This window comes from Heptranchias perlo, chromosome 29, assembly GCF_035084215.1.
Source record: "Heptranchias perlo isolate sHepPer1 chromosome 29, sHepPer1.hap1, whole genome shotgun sequence".
NCBI lineage: Eukaryota > Metazoa > Chordata > Chondrichthyes > Hexanchiformes > Hexanchidae > Heptranchias > Heptranchias perlo.
Genome location: NC_090353.1, coordinates 6,227,864 through 6,249,326, shown reverse-complemented (window position 1 = coordinate 6,249,326; position 21,463 = coordinate 6,227,864). Strand labels below are relative to the sequence as shown.

The 21,463-nt window shown below is 43.3% G+C and overlaps 1 protein-coding gene across 2 annotated transcripts in view; it reads right to left on the bottom strand.

Moving 5' to 3' along the window:
• The window catches only part of rad23ab (RAD23 homolog A, nucleotide excision repair protein b), a 38,701-nt gene extending 22,135 nt beyond the window's left edge, over window positions 1–16,566 (bottom strand). The window contains exons 1-3 of one of the 2 annotated variants that reach the window (XM_067968025.1): window positions 16,312–16,566; window positions 5,118–5,199; window positions 2,637–2,716 (exon numbers count right to left, since the gene is read on the bottom strand). In XM_067968025.1, coding sequence (XP_067824126.1) covers window positions 2,637–2,716; window positions 5,118–5,199; window positions 16,312–16,377 — 228 coding nt within the window. In that variant the 5' untranslated portion in view covers window positions 16,378–16,566. The remainder of the gene's footprint in view (window positions 1–2,636; window positions 2,717–5,117; window positions 5,200–16,311) is intronic. The other variant, XM_067968024.1, reaches the window with a different exon arrangement.
• Between the last annotated feature and the right edge of the window lie 4,897 nt (window positions 16,567–21,463).

Below are 21,463 nucleotides of genomic sequence, written 5' to 3'. Positions count from 1 at the left end.
AATGGCTAGTTTCTGTGCTGTAAATTCGTCGTAATTATGGTCTAGTCCATCCCCATCTGCAGGGTGGATACATGGGGGAGGGAAGAGAGGTTTAAAGAAAAAGAATGGGATTGACTATCCAGCAAGACTAAGGCTGCATTTCACTGCAGCTACTGGACTGGGACTGGTAGGTGCAAATCAGGTTTCAGCCAGGTAGCATTCTGTTCATCCTGCCTGACAAACTTCCATTCTGTTGCCAGAGCGAGCACTTTCCACGCATGACGTCAGCCACATGCACAGCTCCTCTCCCAGCAGTTAGATTTTTAATGTTTAGACAGTGCGGGCGGCAGCATCTGCGCTGTTTAAAAATTGAAATACTGGAGGGAGTCTCATGCTGACTCAAAAGCAGCATCGGAGAGACTTGAACATCTCACCTGCCTTCTTGGTAGCAAGGGGTGAGAAGCATGTGGTGACAAGAAAGAAAAAAATCTAGGGCAACATATTCCCAAAAAACAAAAACGGGGAAGAGGGGGGAAAGAAAATATGCAATGCAGCTTTTAGGATTGATTGCTGTATTTCAGCCCCAAATAATTAAGACGACTAGAATCTGGATCAAGGATTGCACTGTAGTTTTGTAGGTTTTTTTTCAGAAACCCTTGCTGAGGTAACAGAAAAAAAATCAGTGGGCATTTTGAAAACCCAAAGCTTGAGGCAATAAGTAACCAGTCGCATTTTACAATTGTACAGGTTGAGGTTGTTGAAATTATTGAGTTTCACAATCAAAACCAGAAACAAGAGGCACACTCAAAGAATACTGCAAAATATATCAATTAAAAGTGTTGTGAAAACCTAAATGTGAGCATAATACAAGATTAATGTACCATATACAAACTTAAAAAAAGGTTTCACAAGTTTAGCATTAGGACAAAATGTGTGTTTTGGCCTTTTGGGCCATGAACTTTGTGCTATTTTAATCCTAGTTGTAAAGGTCTCTTAAAAGCACGTGTGGAGATAGTTAACATCAGGCATAAACTGGAGGTCCCAAACCTGCAAGCTCACAGATGCTAGGCTTTTTTTGTCTAAAAGTGCTTTGAGAGATGAGCTGTGTTTATATTATGCCAGATCTGTTCTAATGCTACTGGCTCCCAACGTGCAGCTCGTGACCCACACATTGGGAGCTGGTGACCTTAGTACGGCACTTAACTCAACATAAAAGCAGCTGAACTCAGTTGCAATTTTTATTATCAATTTAATTTGTACTGCGCTTACACTAATCCATAAGGAGGCATAATATAGTTGTCCTTTCCCAAAAACTCAAGTGATATTAGCACACAAAGAAGATTAGTGAAGAAAACAAAAAGCTTTGAGTTTACAGCCGTTAAAGTGAAGGTTTAGAGGTGCTTTATGGAGTACGGACCATTCAGAGCATGACTGAGAATAAAACTCCACATGATAAGGAGAGAGTCGCTCACCTCCCCATGAACTCGCCCACTCATTTATGCAGAGTATCCAAATTCAGCTAACCCCTGGTCCATGCACTTTACTTCTACTCTCAGCATCATCTTTGAGAAGATTGAAAACCTGCTGCCAGATGTAGGCCAATACTGTTCTTCAGTTGGGCGTCAGGAAGAACTCCAAGAGTGCCTGAGGTGACTCTCTCCCCAATTTCCTTCCCTACCTAAGGGAAAATTGCAGACAGGAAGCCAACACTCAGGAGCACCTTGAGCTGGAGCTCTAATGTGGAGCACTTTTGTTCAGGCTTCTTTCAACAGTTTTCCCAATATATTCAATTTATTTTTGCCCCACCAACAGCTAGATCCACAGCCACAGAATCATAACACTGTTTATAACATGTTTTAAATATGTGCATAACCATTCAAGACCATTTTTAAAAAATGTATTTAAATGACAATCACTTCTTGCTGACATGTGGATGGTTCAGAGATTCCCCTCCTTCCCCCTCCCCCAAGAAGCACCAAGATTGATGAGGGAATAACTTCCACCCTCCGTAAACAACTTATTCAGAATATCATGGCCCATATTCTCACCCGCACCCATTCCTGCCTGGCTCCAGATGCCCCAGAGGATTGATATTAAAACCATTGGCCTCTCTTTAAATCCCATCCATGGCTATGCCCCTCCCTACGTCTGGTTTCTCTTCTAGTTCCTAAATGCCCTCTTCGTTCTTCTCACTTATCATTCCCGGCTTGTTACACTCTATTGACAACTGTACTTTCACCCATTTTGCCCTCGCTCACTGGAACTCCCTCTCTCTACCTCATCACCTCAATCTCTACTTTCAAGAAGCTGCTAAAGACCCTTCCCATCAGGTTCTCCTCTTGCTTGTTATCCACTTACTGCCCAACACCCAACAAAATGTTGAGATGGCTATCTACATGTGAGGAACGCTATAGAAATAAAGCCGTTAGTTTAGCTCTGTATTCGCTTCCCTCGAATAGAATGTACTTTACATGTACTATGCAGCATGGTCACATTGAACCTCACGGCAGCACCACTGATGGGTGCAAATTGGATTTGTACCTGTGGCCCACCATACATCCAAGTTAGTAGTCTGAGCTACGCTGACACAAATACGTAAATGACCTTTTATGTGCCGCACATCACAGCCCAGACCCTACCCCCATCAAATCTCTTACCTTTGTTACCATTACCACTACGAAGTTCTTCTCGTCAATTTTGTAATCTTTAAGTTGCGTGTCATCATTGAGGATTTTACCTGCAACAAATAGTGAGCGTGAGCTTGGGCCTTAATGGACACACATTACAGAACCAAGGCAGATAATTCTCCTTGTTTTTTGTAGTGTATCAGCAGGATACAACCAGTTTCCAAATGACCACCTACAAAGGATTACACTCAAAATCTATGTATACCACAAGTGCAGATTATTAAGGGGAGCTATGAGTGGGTAATTACACTGTAGTGCAATATATAGGGAACAGTAGCCTAGTGATTATAGTGGACATGCAACACAGAGGCCATGAGTTCAAATACCACCATGGCAAATTAAACTGAATTCAATAAATCCAGTAACTTGTGGGCTGGCACAAGAAAAATGACCATGAAAGCTGCTGGATTGTCATAAAACCCCAACTGCTTCACTGATGTCCTTCATAGGAGGAAGTATATAGATAAAAGAGATTGTACAGATCAGGAAGGCTCTTGTGGAGTTACCTAGGGAAGTGGTGGAAGCACTACAATTGGTCTCAGCAATTGATGGCAAGAGGGGCAAAAATGATGATAATGCACAGCTGCCAATCTTTAATAAAATTGATATGATCCCATAAGGTCAGTAAGCAACATGTGGTCATGCCTGTGCAAGCACTGCTGTGGAGGACAAGAGGAACTTTGGCAATTACAGCCAGCAAGCTCTGGCATAGCTCCCATGCATTTTAGAAATTTATCATGTGAACCATCATAAGAATTGCCCTGGGAGCTCTGGTGAGATTTTACTGTTTGTCTGCATTCGGCTTAGTCTCAAAGATAAATTGCATTGTTCAAACAGAAATTGCTGAGAAAAGGACAGATCCTAAGACACAAACACAGAACAAGGATTGCAAGTTTTTTTTCTTCCAGGTCAGTGTTGGTCTGTTATCTACTCCTCCCTCTTTCACCTATATTGAGAATCTATTTGTACATTAGAACCATCTCCACCTAAATAGGCACAACGTAGCCTTCCTCAGTCACTAAAGCAATGGGACTTGACCACTGACTCTTGCAGTGTGACAACCCATGTTATCTTGCAAAGTGCAATGGTTGAAATTATCCCTCCTTGAAATAGTGTGCTTCGTCATAGCAATCGTTTCATCCAGCAGATGGATGACAAAATGAAGGCATGCAACTCCTCCAGGCAGTCACGGGACCCGGGCCATTTCCATATGGACAGAAAGCATTCTCCCAGGTTACCATATAACTTGACAAATGTTCAAAGTTACAGGAATGATAAGACACAGAGCTGTGACAATGATTCCTGTGCATGGAGCTCCAATGTCTGTTTTACTATCCAGAGGAAATAAAGGCACAAAGGAAGCTAGACACTTCCTCAGAGAAGAGTAAAAAAAAGTCACACCACACAAAATTAAGGGAGCAAACAACCTGCCCTCAGTCAGGAAAGTAGAAACAAATACTACATGCTCTATACACACAAAAATAAATCATAGCCACAGTTCAGTAACTGCTGTCCGTGTCAGCCTTCAACAGGTCTTAAGAGGTGAACTTTGACCAAGCTACAACCAGGAGTATTGTTAAGGCTGAGCTCCTAGAATTCAACAACAACTCAAGACCAATTCTGTGGCAAAAGATAGACAGATTCTGGGATAAGCCTGGCCAGTGCTTGGGGGACATCTCAATATAATTAGCTTTTAAAATAGAGTTAAAAACAGCATCAAAGCGATGGCTTTATTTTGGAAAAATTGTGCATTTTAAATTCTTTAAGAGCAATTTACTATAGTTAACTCACATTATCACTTAACACCAAATTGTCTCACCTGACTTTTCACTTAAGTGGCACATAACCACCACCAAAATTGTTTGGAGTCAGTTGATCATCCTCAATCTTCGAATTCCCATTGATTTGCAGCTCATTAATACTCATACTTTCACACTTGCTAAACTGGACACGAGTTTCTGCAAAACCAGCTGATTAAGTAGCTAAAAATTAATGAAGTTACATATCCTATGTGTATTTCACACCACCTGCAGGTCAATTCCAGAAGGTGTGAAATGCATGAGGTTTAATGAACTGCACATTAATGGTGATGTGAAGACTGGTGCCAACTGACAACTTGGACTCCAAACACTTGGTATTGAGGCAAGATGTATTTCTTCCAATACAATTACAACAGGGAAATCTATTTGGGGGATGGGAAACGAGATAAATACAGTAGAGAGATATTCCCATGTTTTTTAAAAAAAACAAATGTAGAGCACTAGGGGCTCTTGGCATGACAGACCACACACACACACACCTTATGTGTAAACATCGGCGAGATTCCTGGATTCAGTACAACTTCACTCGCATGTCAGTTTGTCACTAATGTGAATGCATCCCATGAACGCCTAAATAGCTCGAGCCTTGGTGCACACTATGCTTCGACAAACTAGACAAGTTGCACCTTACCTGCATATATTAGCTTTTGCCCAGCAGCTGGAAAAGCATCACTTCCTTTCTCTGCTTCAATCTTTTCCTTCAGCGCCTTTACCTGAAGGATAAATAACAGAAGAGGTCAGCCTGCGAGTTTCTTTGCTGCTTCTAACTTCCAAGATAACTGTACAGTAATGGATTAGTTCATTTTGATTTCAGCAGTCAGTTAGAAACATGGTTTTGATTTATAAAACCAACACTACAGGCCCACCATGTGTTACAGCCAGAGAGGGAGATCCCGCCACTGTACATACTGCTCTGGGCCTTTTGCCAACTACCCCATGCCAAAGTCAGTAGCTCATACATTCTTTTTATATCATATTTGTGGTTCTTTGAATGGAAGTTAATCTCTCATTACCGGTGCTCACTGGATAAGAGAGAGAAGACACTGTGGCTATTGTGTTATACAGAAATGCCTTTCAACAATACAATCATAGTACCCTGCCTTGGTGTGAATCAGGGGAAAATTCGGCCCAGCACACTCAACTGGTACTATGCAAAACAATGCCAATCCTATCATATCTTCCAAAGACGCGATAAGGCTTGAAACTACAACTACTCCAATAAGCCAAAACCAGCAATGGATCCAACGATCATAAGATTTGCAGGAAATAGTTACACTTTCCATCAAGATTCAGGTGTTTTATGGTTCAGTTTAATGCTTTTCAGAAATATCATCTGAATGATTACACTAATGATGCAAATACCAACTCAAACCGTTTACAGATTAACCTCTTCCCACTCTCTCATGCGTCAATCGCACGCTTTCATCAGATAGCACTGTACTACGCAACACTGTACTGCCAACACCACTGGCACGTCAACCCAGAACACAGGATAGCTGCAAAATCACATCAGCTTCAGAGCCTCTGGATCAATTGAGAAATCCAACCCAAGTCCAGCCAGTTCTACCCAATGACTACTGAAAAACATTTAGGCCGCCTGGGGTGGTATGACAATCGGAACAGGAATAAATGGCAGAAAAAACCTAGAGAAGCTCACGTCTTTATTTAGGAATAGATTTACCCCTTTCACCCTCCCTGATACATGTATACCACGACCATACATACCTCAAGCATACTCTCACCCAGAAGCCTTTGATAACAGCATTTTTATGTAAAGTTTCTTCTGAATGCTGCTCACCACTTAAAACTAGGCTTAGCACCTTGGAACTGTTAGTTTATTTTGATTACAAGAGAAAGTTTCCCCAATACCTCAACTTTTAAGTCATGCACCATGAATTTAAAATACAGCAAGTTGCCAGACCCTAAAGTGGGCGCCTTCAAGTCCATGTCCCTCACAATACTGCTCACAACAGACCAAGCTAAGAAAATATGACTTGCAAACGAAGTATTTAACAGCATTTTATACATAGGCCTAAAAACTGCACTTGTCAACTAGCCTGGCATGAGCTACTACTTTATTCTGAGGAGCAGAGAAAGCAATTTATAGCAGGTCAACATTTGTGAAGGGAACAGACTGTTGGCATTTCGGGTATATACCCTTCATCAGAACCGAGGTCACTGCTGGCGAATGGTAACCACCCTAAGTATCGAATGCCTGTTTTCTCCACTGATGCAGACTTAACAAACTGGAAACGCACAGCAGGTATGTTTTTGTTTCAGATTTCCAGCACCTTCAGTATTTTGCTTTTTACAAACAAAACAATTAGTCAAGGTACCTGGAACATCTATCCTGACATCGCCAATCCTTTACTATCTTTTTTCTTCATTAATGATTTATCTCTCTAACAAACAGAAAAAGCAGGCCAACATTCAATCGAATTTAAGGAGATCAGACAAAGTATCAACCATTATGGCAATGTGTGGTGCAGCATGAACTGGTCTATAATTACAAATATCTTTATTTCAAAATGTGTTTTCAGGATGTGGGCAATACTGGCAAGTCATTCTTTACTGCCCATCTCTAGGTGCCCTGAGGGCACTAAGATTCAATTACACAGTATGGGACTGGAGTCACATGTAGGCCAGACCAGGTAGATGTAGCAGGTTCCCTCCCTTTCCAGAAGGCATTACTGAAGCAGTTGGGTTTTTACAACAATCCAGCAGCTTTCAGAGTCATTTTTCTGGTGCCAGTCCACAAATTACCAGATTTACTGAATACAATTTCACAACTTGCTTTGGCAGGATTTGAACTCACGACATCTGGGTTACTAGTCTAGTAGCAGAACCATTAGGCTCCTGTACAAATATTGAATCAACCAACACTTCATTCTTTCTTCACTGGACCTAATCCTTCATATTGTTTCCCTGCTTCCTTGTTGCCATTGATCCTTTGTGACCTGCTGCAGCAGCACTGATCTGCTGACCACCTCCTTGCCCATATTAATGTATTTAACAACTTCTTGCTGTTTTTCTTCTCTTGTTAAAAAGATAGCTTTTGGTTAGTGAAAAATGTATCTCACTCAGTTGTGACCTTTCAATGTTTCTTCCAGGCCAGTTTAAAGCACAAAATGGGCCGTGCAATCGGTGTTTCACAAGACCACCTGAAATTTACCGACCAACTTTGAGCAACATCATATTGCTGTACAATTGGCTACATTGGTACTTTGCATTAGATGTGCCCTGTCTCCAAGAAATCAAGTGTCCACATACAGGAGATAAATGTACATGTGAACTTTAACAAACAGCATACTCACTCATGACTAGTGCAATATCTTACAGTTTTCATAAGAACTGACAATAAGACACCATTGTGTGTCTATCCCAAGCGAGTACATGCAATCTACATTTGGGGCAAAAAAACTTCAATCAATACCTCAGGGCTTTAGATAAGTCTGAAAAGAGGAAGTTGTTAGTCAAATACTTACCTCTGCGAGCTGGAGATTTATTTTTCAAAATGATTTTTATGCTGAAGACAGGGCAGCGCAGTGGGTTACAGCACTGTGCTTTCACCTCGAGGTTCAAACTGATAGGATGACAATCTCCCACCTACCATGGATATAATAACTAACACCAACCACATGCTAAGCAATCTGTCCATACTACAGAAAGCTATAGTGACACAGCGAAAAAGATCCAGTGGGCATTAGCATTGCTTTCACCAGAAAAGCATCAAGAAACGCTACACCCACTACGTTCCTTTTCTTCCCCGCCCCTCCTATTACAGAATTCCTGACACTAGCAGATCATATTCACATAAATATTCCTACCCTGGCTAGACAAGCTACAAAAAAAGGTTGCAGCTTGTGACAAATCTGGTGCACTAAGGAAACAGCTGCAGTGGGATCACCATGTCAGCAAATGCACATTGTTACACTGCATTCCTTGCTTAAGCAAGCAAGGAAGAAGAGTTACTTAGTCCAGGCTGTCTTCCACTCTTACCAATCACAAGGTGGACAAAAGTAGTCCTCCAATTTTATCTCCCTGTGGGGAAGCTCCTCATTTCTGCCTAGCCGGTCCCTTGCAACTGAATCATGTGTCAATGGAGTGACACCAATTATTCACCAATGCCCCATGAGACTTTACCATTCAACATACAGCAAGTACAGTGGCTGAGTCAATATTCAAACTAATGAGAAATTAACTTACATTTATATAGCACCTTTAACATCCCAAGCACTTCACAGGAGAAGTGGCACAGGCACAACAAATTTTTGCAGAAATGTTAGGTGAGGTGACCAGGCTGAAAAGACCCAAGATAGCTTTTAAAGGTGGGAATGGAGGTAGAAAGGGTAGAATAGGGACAGAGTTCAAAACAGTTGGACCGAGATGGCTGAAGGATCCCCACCGAAGGTATTGGGGTGGGGGGGGGGGGGGGGGGGTGTGGAGGAGAGTGAGAATAAACCAAAGGCCAGAACAAGAGCACTCATGGACACAGAAGGGGATGCAAGGTTGCAGAGATGGCTGTGGAGGAATTTGCAGATGAGAGGTTTAAAGTCAATCTGTTGGGAGACATCAAGTCGATGAAGACCAGTGAGGGTGGTATGATGTGTCAGCAGGGCTTACTGTGGGATAAGATGAGTGGCAGAGTGTTGGAGAGTTAGGAGTTTATGGATGTGGAACATGGAAGGTCAGCTAGATGCACTTTTGAGAAGTCGAGTCTAGTAGTGATAAAGGTAGCACTGTTGTGGTGGACAATGTTGGAAGCAAGTGGTCTTGAAGGTGGGTAGGTCAAATAAAATGGTGAGGTTACATGCGGTCTGCCTTAGTCTTGAAGGAACAGCGAGGAAGGGGAATGCAATAAATGGCAAGAGCACAAAATTTTTGGCGGGGGCCAAAAACAATAGTTTCAGTCTTCCTAATGTTCAATTGAAGGAAATTCTGATTTATCCATGACAATATCAGGCAGGCAGTCTGACAGCACGAGGGAGACGGAGGTAGAGGTGGGTGTCATTAGCATGTACGTGGAAGCTGATCCAATGTCTGCTGACGATGTCACCAAAGAACAACATGTAGATAAGGAAGAGAAAAGGGCCATGAATGGATACTTCTAAGGTAAGCAATGCCACAATTAGAGGGGAAACAGTTGTTATAAATGCACAGGCTGCATTAGGAATGAAACCGTCCCAATGAAGTGGTAAAGAAGAATGGTGAGATTGACCATACTGAATGCGAGAGGGGTCAAAGAGGACAGAAAGGGATAATGTATCACAATCAGAGGATCTTATTGGTGACTTTTGACAAGGGCAGTCTGTGCTTTGGGGCAGGGCAGAAATTGGACTGAAAGGAATGGACTTAATCAAAACGCAGTCAACATAGGTGCCTTTGGAATCATTCTCATTGTAGTGCCTGCTCCCTGGAAAGATTGCAACTTTACTGCAACTATTTGAGTAGATATTGAATTATCAAAAAAAAACACCCAGACCCTATAACATTATTTAAATTCCAACAATCAACCGGTTCCTTACATCCAGCGACAGTTTGTAAGCTTGCAAACCCCGAAACTACCAACTGAATTTTTTCCTTTCTTAGCTCCCCTGAAGATACTGACTCTTTGCTGCAGTGCAGTTTTACTGGAGCCACACATTTGAGCACCTAGCCAGTGTCAGCAGACCATTCGAATGCAGAGGAATCAGACAGGCTCAATCTTGTCCTCACCTGATGTCAGCACACATGCACTTCTAGCAGCGGTCACTGGATAGCTATAAGGAGCAGAAGCGCTATCGGATTTGCTCCACTTGTAACCCAAGGGTGCAGAGGCCAAATGCAGCACGCAGCTGCTGTTCCATCTAAAATCAGCTAACATCAAGTACCTCCTACCAGAGTCCCATATTATCATGGGCATGCTGCAACTGTACACCCCCATCCATCTGCAAACCAACTCTGCTCCCTAGACACCAACAGATACAAAGGGCTCGGTGCCTTTTTTATACTCTGGCTGATCTTGAGAGCAGCAGGGACAGAGGTCTGTTGGAGCACCTCTAATCAAAATGTTTAATTTTCTGAAATCGAAAGGGTCGCTGCAGAAGAACAAATGTGTAATATACTCCTTAAATAATTAAAATGTTAGTAACAAAGAACAAAGAGGTTAGGAGAATTATTTTAAGCAGGGGGTAATTGGAACTTGGAATTCCCTACCAAAAACAGTGGTATAAACAGATTCCAGAAAGCTTTTAAAAGGAAAGTGGATAATTATATTAAAAAGTAAAATTTTAAAAAGGTATGAGGAAAGGGCAGGGGATAGCTCCTTCAAAGAGCTGACATAGATACAATGGGGTGAATGGCTTCATTCTGTGCTGTAAAATTCCAATGATTTTCATTAACAGCACACCTACTTCTTTCACAAAAAGATGTGCCGCTCTGCAACACTCCTGCTATTTTAGAGTAAAAATTCCTGTTCTTCCTCAGCAGGAACAGATTGGAAAACTAAAACATCATTGCCTTATGTGCCAAAAATGCACAAATCCAGGGCATGTTCTGCTGGTCAATTGACTTTTTCCTGCAAGGTTGTTCCGCAGAAAATTTAAAAGCTATTTAAACCTCTTTTCTTTCCCCCTTTTTCTGTGTTTTTGGGCAATTTCATTCATTGAACTATCTTGCTTCCAGGGCAGTTCCATGCAAAAGGAGAACACAGAACATGCTCCTACTGCCACTACCCTACATTTTCCCTTCCAGCTGCCAACTGTCCCCTCAGCTATGCTAGCAAAAGGAATTTCAAACCCCCAGAGGGCGGGACTTGCTCCTCCCAAGAGGTATTTTCCTCTCACTTCACTATTTCTCCACTCCATACACCATTTTCAGCCAAGATACTGAGCAGCCTGCTGTCGAATCTCCCCCAATGGCTCTCAAAAAGTAGACATACCTTCCGTACAATTGATAGCACTACCCATTCCATGGCACCAAACCAACACATGGTACCATTAAAGATCTTGAATTTAACTTTTCTAATAGGTCAATGTCACTAGCAAAAATGGTTCTGAATCAGAATGCAGATAGTATGAACAGGACGACAAATATCCTGTAGCATTTCAATTAATTATGGCACTTTTGGGAAACATTACTGACTGGAACAATGTTTATTAAAAAGAAAAATCCATCAGCTGTACTAATGAGCGGACAAACTTGTGGACCCTGTGAAACTACGTAGTGCAGAAAGTAGCAACACAGGCTATATTTACAATTTCCCACATCAATATTGCAATTTACTGATAAATCTGCAATAATGTAGGAATCATCAATCTTCTTCAGCGAAGTGCAATGACAGCAGTTTCAGCAGCCTCTATTAGTACAGAAATAGCATGCGTTAAAAATGCCAAGGAGTAATCACAAGGCTGTAACCCGATCTGAAGGTTCAGCCAGCACTTGAAAACCAAAGAATGCAGTTTACAACATTGGAATCCCCTCAGATTCATGCTTGCAATCACTCCCAGGTGTCCATTATTCTATATATACAAATTCTGAACCTCTCGATTAGATTCTAGCCTGTAATTCACCCCTGGGTATCCATTATTTTGTATATTTATCCCTCAACCAACAGCATTAAAAACAGATTATCTGGTCATCATCTCATTGTTGTTTGTGGGACCTGGCTGTGCGCAACTTGGGTGCCATGTTTCATCGAATCTACAGCACAGAAACAGGCCATTCAGCCCAACTGGTCTATGCCAATGTTTAAACTCCACACGAGCCTCCTCCCTCATCTAACCCTATCAGCATGCCCTTCTATTCCTTTCTCCTTTGTGTGCTTATCTAGTTTTCCCTTAAATGCATCTATGCTATTTGCCTCAACTACTCCTTGTGGTGGCATGTTCCACATTCTTACCACTCTTTGGGAAAGAAGTTTCCCCTGAATTTCCTATTGGATTTATTTGTGACTATCTTATATTTATGACCTCTAGTTTTGGACTCCCCACAAATGGAAACATTTTCTCTACATCTACTATAATCAAACATTTTCATTATCTTAAAGACCTCTATCAGGTCATCCTTCCCTTTTCTAGAGAAAAGAGCCCCAGCCTGTTTAGTCTTTCCAGATAAGCATATCCTCAGTTCTGAATCATTTTTGCACCTTCTCCAGTGTCTCTATAGCCTTTTTATAATATGGAGACTAGAACTGTGCACAGTACTCCAAGTGTGGTCTAACCAAGGTTCTATATAAGTTTAACATAACTTCTCTGCTTTTAAATTCTATCGCTCTAGAAATGAACCCCAGCGCATGGTTTGCTTTTCTTACAGCCTTATTAACCTGTGTCGCTACTTTTAGTGATTTGTGTATCTATACCCTAGATCCATTTGCTCCTCTGCCCCATTTCACCCAAGCCATATGTGGCCTCCTTATTCTTCCTACCAAAATGCACCACCTCACACTTATCTATATTTCCTACATTACAACTGTAACTACACTTCAAAAGTACTTAATTGCCTGTAATGCACTTTGGGACATCCTGAGGTCGTGAAAGACGCTATATAAGTGCAAGATCTTTCTTTCTATATATAAAATCATCCAGATCCCTCAGATTACTTACTACCTGTAACTCATCCCCAAGCATTCACGCTATTGCTGTTGCATCTGTACAATCAACCTGAAAATCTCTTAATTTCAAAGGGATTCAGTAAGTGACCAAAGCAAAAAGCATACATTTTCTTCCTTTTCAGCAAAAAAAGTGAGTTGTCTACACAGTCTTTTAAAAATGGTGGACTACATCTTGCACAAGCAAGATAAATCCCCTCTAAGATGCTCCCTCTCTGAAGGCCAACAAGTAATTACAAGGCACATCTGGCCTCCACATTCACTAGATTGGACTACTGAGATTAGATCTCCTCTGGGGTAACCTGAAAGTGTATGTACATACACTCTGACAACCTGATTGCACACACACGAGCAGTTGAAGCCAGCTTTAAGTCTGAATGAAGATGTAGCTACCTCTTCAACTGCTCTGGACAGTGAAAAAGGGAAACATATTCTAGACTCCACTATGTAAACATGCTAGCTACCCTGGAGTTAGTGTATTTAAAAAGCTAACTTGTTACTATGCCTGAGTGCACACATTAGCAGCCAGACCCTACCCAACAGGGAAAGATATATCACTCACATATATCCTGCCCTAAATTAAGACAAAGGTGACATGGTTAACAAACCCACAAAGAGATTACCTGTGCATCCACTTAGTAATGGGTAAGTGTGTGATACAAGGGGAACAGTTTAAATAAAAATACACACCTCTCTATCCCTACTAACTCAAGATTCAAGAGCGTCACAGTGACTACCAGGCATAAAATATAAAGAATTCAAGCCACAGGGCTTTCATTCACTAGACCAAGCATGGTTGTCAACCTCAGGTAGAAGAAATATAAAAGAATAACCTCAAAGAGCCTGGATAATACTCTTTGCTGGAGAAATCTCTGACCCAGACTACCCCACTCTCCAGGTCATAGTGTACAAACTAGTCAAAGATGGAGAATTTTTATTTTACATATTTTACAGAAGGTGCACAGAGTCAACGGACAAAGAGCAATACACAAATACAATGAGGCAGCATTAGAAACTAAAACATGTCCCATTTTTCTTGAAAGTGCTGTCTCTTGCTGGGGCTTAGTTTCACAGGTGCCAGGCATCAACTGTTGCTGAGATATGAATCCATGGTCACCAGAGACCCCCCAGTACCTTGCTGAAATGGTCATTCTTCATCTCACGAGCTTGCATAGTGAGTCAAACCTACACCAGAGCTGAGCACAAACCTGTTCACAGATGCACACTTTCCAGCAGGGGTCAATGAACAGCAATCAAGCAGAACCCTGGCTCAAGTTTTCTCCTCCCTAGCCCCAAGTGGCTGAGATCAATAATAGGACCCCAAATGCTGCTCTGGCTCAGATTAGCTAAAGCACAGGCTCAGGATTAAACTACAGGAGAGTGTCTGCTCTGAATGGCTCAATATGGTCCATGGTCTGTCTATCAACTAAGCAACCGGGAGAGCTAAAAACAGCATTTTACAAACAACTTACAACTGTCAATTTTCCATTAATTGTTAGAGAATATCAGTAGCCATTACCTTCGATCATTCATCCATTTACAGACTATGCATAACCACGTTTGCATTATACAACAGCTAATCCCCACAATACTCAGTAAGTTCAGTATTACTGTAGTTAGTGCTTGTTACAGTATCAAAGACAAAACGTCAGATTTGGAACTTGGAGCTCATCTGTACTGAACAGGTTATTGGCAGAAAATAAGGCTAAGGTGCTTCCAAGCTTGGCTTGTTTCACCTGGCTCCAACTCAAACTTTTGTAATTGGTTTTGATTTCCCCCATGTTCCCCATGCCCATTCTCACTCCTTCAGGACAGCAAGGCATCTTTACAGATGCTGACAGGCCTGTTGAGTGTTTCCACCATTTTCTGACTTGTTTCAGATTTGTACCATTTGCAATTTTGCTTTTAAGACAGACTTTTATGTAAATAATCCAAAATTTCTTGAAACACCAGTTCCCCTCCCCCCATGGCAACGACATCTGGCCAGTTTGTACCCTTAGCATGCCACAAACTGCTTTACTCATCTAAGCACACACTTCCTCTCCTTACAATTTATTTCTACTTAGAATCATTTTTTTTACTTTGCAAATATTACAATAAGTTACTCCACTACATTAATAAAGCATTTGAGCAGCTTTATGACTCGTTAGCATCAAAGTAAATTTATAAAAAATGGCCTCTCAGGAACACGGTTGCCCTGGAGGGCAGTCTTGTAGGACCAGCGCCCCCCACCCCCGCAAAAAAAAAAGCAGCTGAAGACGATACTTGATAAAGGGACAACAAACTTCTCGATATAAAGGGAAAATGCCAGCCTTGAAGGTTTTCACAAGAGTATGCGTGCATTACAATTTTTTTAAAACTATGATGATTTGAGCAGAAGCTGAACTTAGCTCTCCAGAAGATTTTTTTTTGGGGGGGGGGGGGGGGGGGGAGGCTTCTGAATGGAGAGCACTTCTCACGCAAATTTAACATCGCAGTCTTCAGCAGCACTGCCCCTGCACACTTCTCACTGACAACTGTATTATAGCACTGCTGTGTCATGGTTGTTTTGGGTCTGCTCCCAGTGCAGGTTTTACGTTACTCTTTCTAATTTGATGCATCATGCCCGGTCCTCCTAGCCACTGTCCTCTGTGCCGAGGCCTCGGCCAGCGCCACATAGAAAGGGGTTTACTAAACCGACCAAACATGGAAAGTTCTCTCCCTCCGATTAAAGGCCATTCCGTGTAGTCATCAGCCGCTCAGCGGGAGCTGGGCTGCCCCGACGGTGAGCCCAGCGGGTATTTTTTTTGGGGGGGGAGGGAGGTAAATAATCGGTTCCAAAGGCGGCGAGGGCCGAGTGGGAACGTCCCGTGGAGCCACTAACACCAGCGGATGGGGGCAGGGCAAATACGTCCCTGTTGACTGGCTATCGGCGGCCTAATGCCGCCAGGATCCCCGGGGTTTCCTAGGGCCACAGCGCGACCGAAGCCGACCTGATCCCGAGGAATAGCGAAGGCCCACTTTTAGCCCACCTCGCCCAGCACGGCGCGAGCAGGCTTCTCCTTCAGGGTTAGGGTTCGGCTTCTGCTCCAGGGCCTGGGCCTACATCGCCGCTCTCCTTTCTGCTCCCGCGGCCTGGTCCGAATGCACCGCGGTCTCTCTTTTCTCCTTGCCTGCCCACCCCCCTCCCTCTCCTCCTCCTCCTCCCTAGTGTCTGAAGGCCGAACCGGCTGGGCCTAGCGCGGCCGCACAGACTCACCGTCTGGTCGGAGTCGATGTCTATGCGGAAGGTTTGCTGCTGGAGGGTCTTCAGCGTGATCTGCATCGTCTCCCGCTCTCGGTCCGTCTAACCCCTTACAGCCGCTCAGTCACTCAGTGTGTCAACGTGCGCGCCCCCGGTGCGTCCACGCGTCCTCGCGCCTAAAGTTCTACGTCATCACGCTCGGCCCTCGCGCCGCTGCGTGAACCGCCTCCCGTCGCCACGAGAGCCTCCTGCCGTCCACGCGAAGCGAGCAAGGGTACGCACTCCTCGCACGCAGGCGAAGCGGCCGTAGCACGATAAGACCTTTTAGGTGTGCGAGGCTCCACCTCCGCCAGAAGCAACGGCGGCTTCGAGACGCAGACCGAGCGGCCCAACCCGCCTCTCCTCAGACTGGGTGAAGCACGTGATCGCCGCGCCGCCGCCGCCGCCGCCATATTGGTGACGGAGAGAGTGTTTGTGGCGCGCCCGTCCGCCCGCGTGAATTAAACGCGGTGTTTTTAAACCGTGTTGAGGGAATCAGCACCGGCCGCTCTTTCCACCACCAGGAATGGCAGCTTCAGCCGTTAAACGAACTCGACAACACTCTCTCGGCCATTTTCTCTCGGCACGTTCACCGCCGCCTGTACGCGGGCGGCTGGCGTGACGTCACGTCTATGTGTGACGTCATGTAGGCATGAGATCACCTGGGGCTGAGCTGACGTCATTGGGCTGCAGACGCTGGTTATGCCAAGTGTCTCGTCGCCCGCATGCCATCAGTACTGTATGTGGAGCTGGAGTGCTGGACTATCACAAGGTAATTACAGATGAGGCAAGCTATTTGGCTAGGCTTAATTTGTCCCCATTGCAGCATCCAATTGATTCATCATAGAATCGTAGAAATTTACAGCACAGAAGGAGGCCATTCAGCCCATCGTGCCTGTGCCGGCAGTGGCCACAAAAGAGCTATCCAGCCTAATCCCACTTTCCAGCTCTTGGTCCGTAGCCTTGTAGGTTGCAACACCGCACATCTAAATACTCTTTAAATGCGTTGAGGGTTTCTGCCTGTACCACCCTTTCAGGCAGTGAGTTCCCAACCTCTGGGTGAAAACATTTCTCCTCAACTTCTATCAATCACTTTAAATCTATGCTGCCTGGTTATTGGCCTCTGCTAAGGGAAATAGGTCCTTCCCGTCCACTCTATCTAGGCTCCTCATAATTTTGTACACCTCAATTAAATCTCCCCTCAGCCTCCTCTGTTCCAAAGAGAACAACCTCATCCTATCCAATCTTTCCTCAAAGCTAAAATTCTCCAGTCTTGGCAACATCCTCGTAAATCTCCTCTGAACCCTCTCTAGTGCAATCACATTCTTAAATAATTCCATTACTCCATCTGGAAGTCCATTCCATGTGTTAATCATTTATTGGTTGAAGAAAAACGTACTAAAATTACCTTTTTAGTAAATCAAAAGCAAAATACCGCAAATGCTAGAATTCTGAAATATAAACAGAAAATGCCGCAAATACTCAGCAAGTCAGGCAGCATTTGTGGAGAAAAAAAAGAGTTAAAGTTTCAGGTTGATGACCTTTTTACTAGTTTGAACTTGACCTACACTATAATTTAATTTAAAGTAACATTCTGGGTTTATTTTTTCCATATGCTTATATACCTCTGTAAGATCACCTCTCCGATGGCTCCTTTCTTGGCTGAAAAGTCTGTTTTTCCAGTCTTTGCTCAAAACCCAGACCCCTGACATTAGGATCAAACTCATGGCTCTTCCTTGCACTGCCTCCCGCACTTGAATAGTCTCCTGTGTGTCTGAAAATTCAGAACTAGACATACTCAAGGTGACTAGAGCACTATAAAATATAACTTGCATTTATACAGCACCTCTCACAACATTCCAAAGCACTTCAATGCCAATGAAGTACTTTTGAAGCATATTTACTGTTGTAATGTAGCAAATTGAGCAGCCAGTTTTGCACACAGCAAGGTCCCATGAACAGCACACCATAATTGATCAGATAATCTGCTTCTAGTGATGTTGGTTGAAGGATAAATGTTTGACAGAACACTACGAAAACTCCCCTGCTCTTTTTCAAATACAGTAGTGCCACAATATTTTTTTACATCCACTTGAGAGGGCCTTGATTTAACACCTTGTCCAAAAGACAGCAAACTGACAATGCAACATTCCCTCAGTACTGCATTGAAATATTAGCCTAGATTAACTATTTAAGTCCCTGGGATATGGCTTGAAACCGCAACCTTTCAACTTAGAGGCATGGGTGCTAACATTAAGTCAAAGATAACATCTATAAAATTTCATTACCACCTCCTCTGACTTAGGCTGTTTGTATTGCAATGCCAGTGCTGTTTTTGAAATGTTAAGAATCGCTTTTATTTTAAAATGAAACCCTAGACAATCCCCTGACTCTTGTTCAAAAGTGCATGCATGAACCTCAGACAAGGACAGGATCGAGTATGACTGCGATGCCCTTTGAGGTTGAATAGCCTCTTGTGACTCACTATCTAGGCTCACGTAGTACCAATAGTCACTTGTTCAAGGTACCAGAGAAGCTGATTCCCACAGAGCTGCAATCCAGCAAGATTCAGTACCTTCAAGAAAGTAGGGGAGATATTGAGAATACAAATTTTCAAATGTTAAGCTATCCAATGTGACAGGATTGTCCAAGGTACTCATGAAAGGTACTGCCCGAATGCTTAGAACCCACAGTGGGCTGTCTACAGATTCCTGAAGGCCATTGCAGCCCTGTAATTTAAAAAAGGAATCGCACTTAGAGACAAATTATATTATCACACCCAAAGGTACCCAAATGACAGATCACCATCAAATCGAGAGCTCAAATGGTTTAAAGATGTCAGGCACAATAACTTTTGGCTAAAATGTTATTTTACTTACAGCCTCAGACTCCAGAAAATGTCAGGAATTGTTCCAAAAATGACATCAGAAATGGACATAGAGGATCAATAATGAAAAATCAGACAAGTAGCCTGGTCTTCTCACTCACAAACAAAATGAGATTAGGCAAATTTCAATCTAGTTCCTAGACCCACAAGACAAAAACTGCTCACAACTAGGTACAAATAGTCATTAAATTGCAAACATTATCAGGGAGACTGCAAGGATGGCTGCTGTGGGAAATGGAAGTCCGTATTGCTGCGGAATTGGAGTGAATTTGCGATTGAGACTTTAAAAGGGAACTGTGTTGTATTCGTCAATCCAAACTTGAGAAATCCAAAAAGAAGCAAAATTTTTAAAAATACTCTTATTGCAAATTTAAGATTTGTATTTTTCATGGTTTATTGTCTCCTGCGTCAAGCACAGTATAACTGATTCAATCTGAAATAATCCAGACTGTTACCTGCCTGAAATTCCTGCTCCAAAGAGATTGGTAGAAGCCATGGGCTGTCCACAGATTCCTGAGGCCATTCCGGCCCTGTTGTTTAAAAAATAATTCACACTTAGTGAATTATACCACCATACCCATAGGTACCCAAATGACACATCACTATCCAAATCTAGAGCTTTAAAGGTTTTAGGTACACTAACTGTGGGCTAAAATTTTACTTTGCAAACATTCTAGGAAATGTCAGGAATTATTCCCAAAAATGCCATCAGTAATAGACATAGAGGATTAATAATGAAAATCAGCAGAGTAGTTAATGGTGAACAGTGCAATTCCATTCTTTAAAACCAGTTGATGCTCCAACTAAAGAGCATACAGGGAACTCAGCATTATAATGGCATAGCCACTACCCGTTATATAAATGGTATAATCGGTATTCAGCTGTTTGGTTCACGGTATGTGGCAAGTAACATTCGCGCCAGACAAGTGCCAGGCAATGACCATCTCAAACAAGAGAGAGTATAACCACCTCCCCTTGATATTCAACGGCACTACCATCGCCAAATCCCCCACCATCAACATCCTGGAGGTCACCATTGACCAGAAACTTAACTGGACCAGCCACATTAATACTGTGGCTACAAGAGGTCAGAGGCTGGGTATTCTGCGGCGAGTGACTCACCTCCTGACTCCCCAAAGCCTTTCCACCATCTACAAGGCAGAAGTCGGGAGCGTAGTGGAATACTTTCCACTTGCCTGGATGAGTGCAGCTCCAGCAACATTCAAGAAGCTCGACATCATCCAGGACAAAGCAGCCCGCTTGATTGGCACCCCATCCACCACCGTAAACATTCACTCCCTTCACCACCGGCGCACCATGGCTGCAGTGTGTACCATCCACAGGATGCACTGCAGCAACTCGCCAAGGTTTCTTTGGCAGCACCTCCCAAACCCGCGATCTCTACCACCTAGAAAGACAAGGGCAGGAGGCACATGGGAACAACACCACCTGCACGTTCCCCTCCAAGGCACACACCATCCCAACTTGGAAATATATCGCTGTTCCTTCACAGTCGCTGGGTCAAAATCATAGAACTCCCTACCTAACAGCACTGTGGGAGAACCTTCACCACACGGACTGCAGCGGTTCAAGAAGGCAGCTCACCATCACCTTCTCAAGTGCAATTAGGGATGGGCAATAAATGCCGACCTCGCCAGCGACACCCACATTCCATGAACGAATAAAAAAAAATTGTGAAACATCAGCACTCTGCTTCCCATCCTGCTGATACCATAAGAAAAGAAAAAAAATGCCTGATCGGTAAGGTGGTCTTCATTCTTTGAACAATATGATCCTCCATATACTATAGGAGTATGGTCTAGTGGGGAAACTATATATGCAGGTAACAATGGTGTCATGATGCTGTACATGATTACTAGTCCAGTAACATAACCACTATGCTACCTTAGGGTAGGTATACAGTCAGGAGGCAGTGGCCCTGGGAGTCCTCAACATTGACTCGGGACCCCATGAAACCTCATGGCATCAGGTCAAACATGGGCAAGGAAACCTCCTGCTGATTACCACCTACCGCCCTCCCTCAGCTGATGAATCAGTACTGCTCCATATTGAGCACCACTTGGAGGAAGCACTGAGGATAGCAAGGGCACAGAATGTACTCTGGGTGGGGGACTTCAATGTGCAGTCCTTGTTGAGACGAAGTCCCGTCTTCACACTGAGGACACCGTCCATCGTGTTGTGTGGCACTACCACCGTGCTAAATGGGATAGATTCAGAACA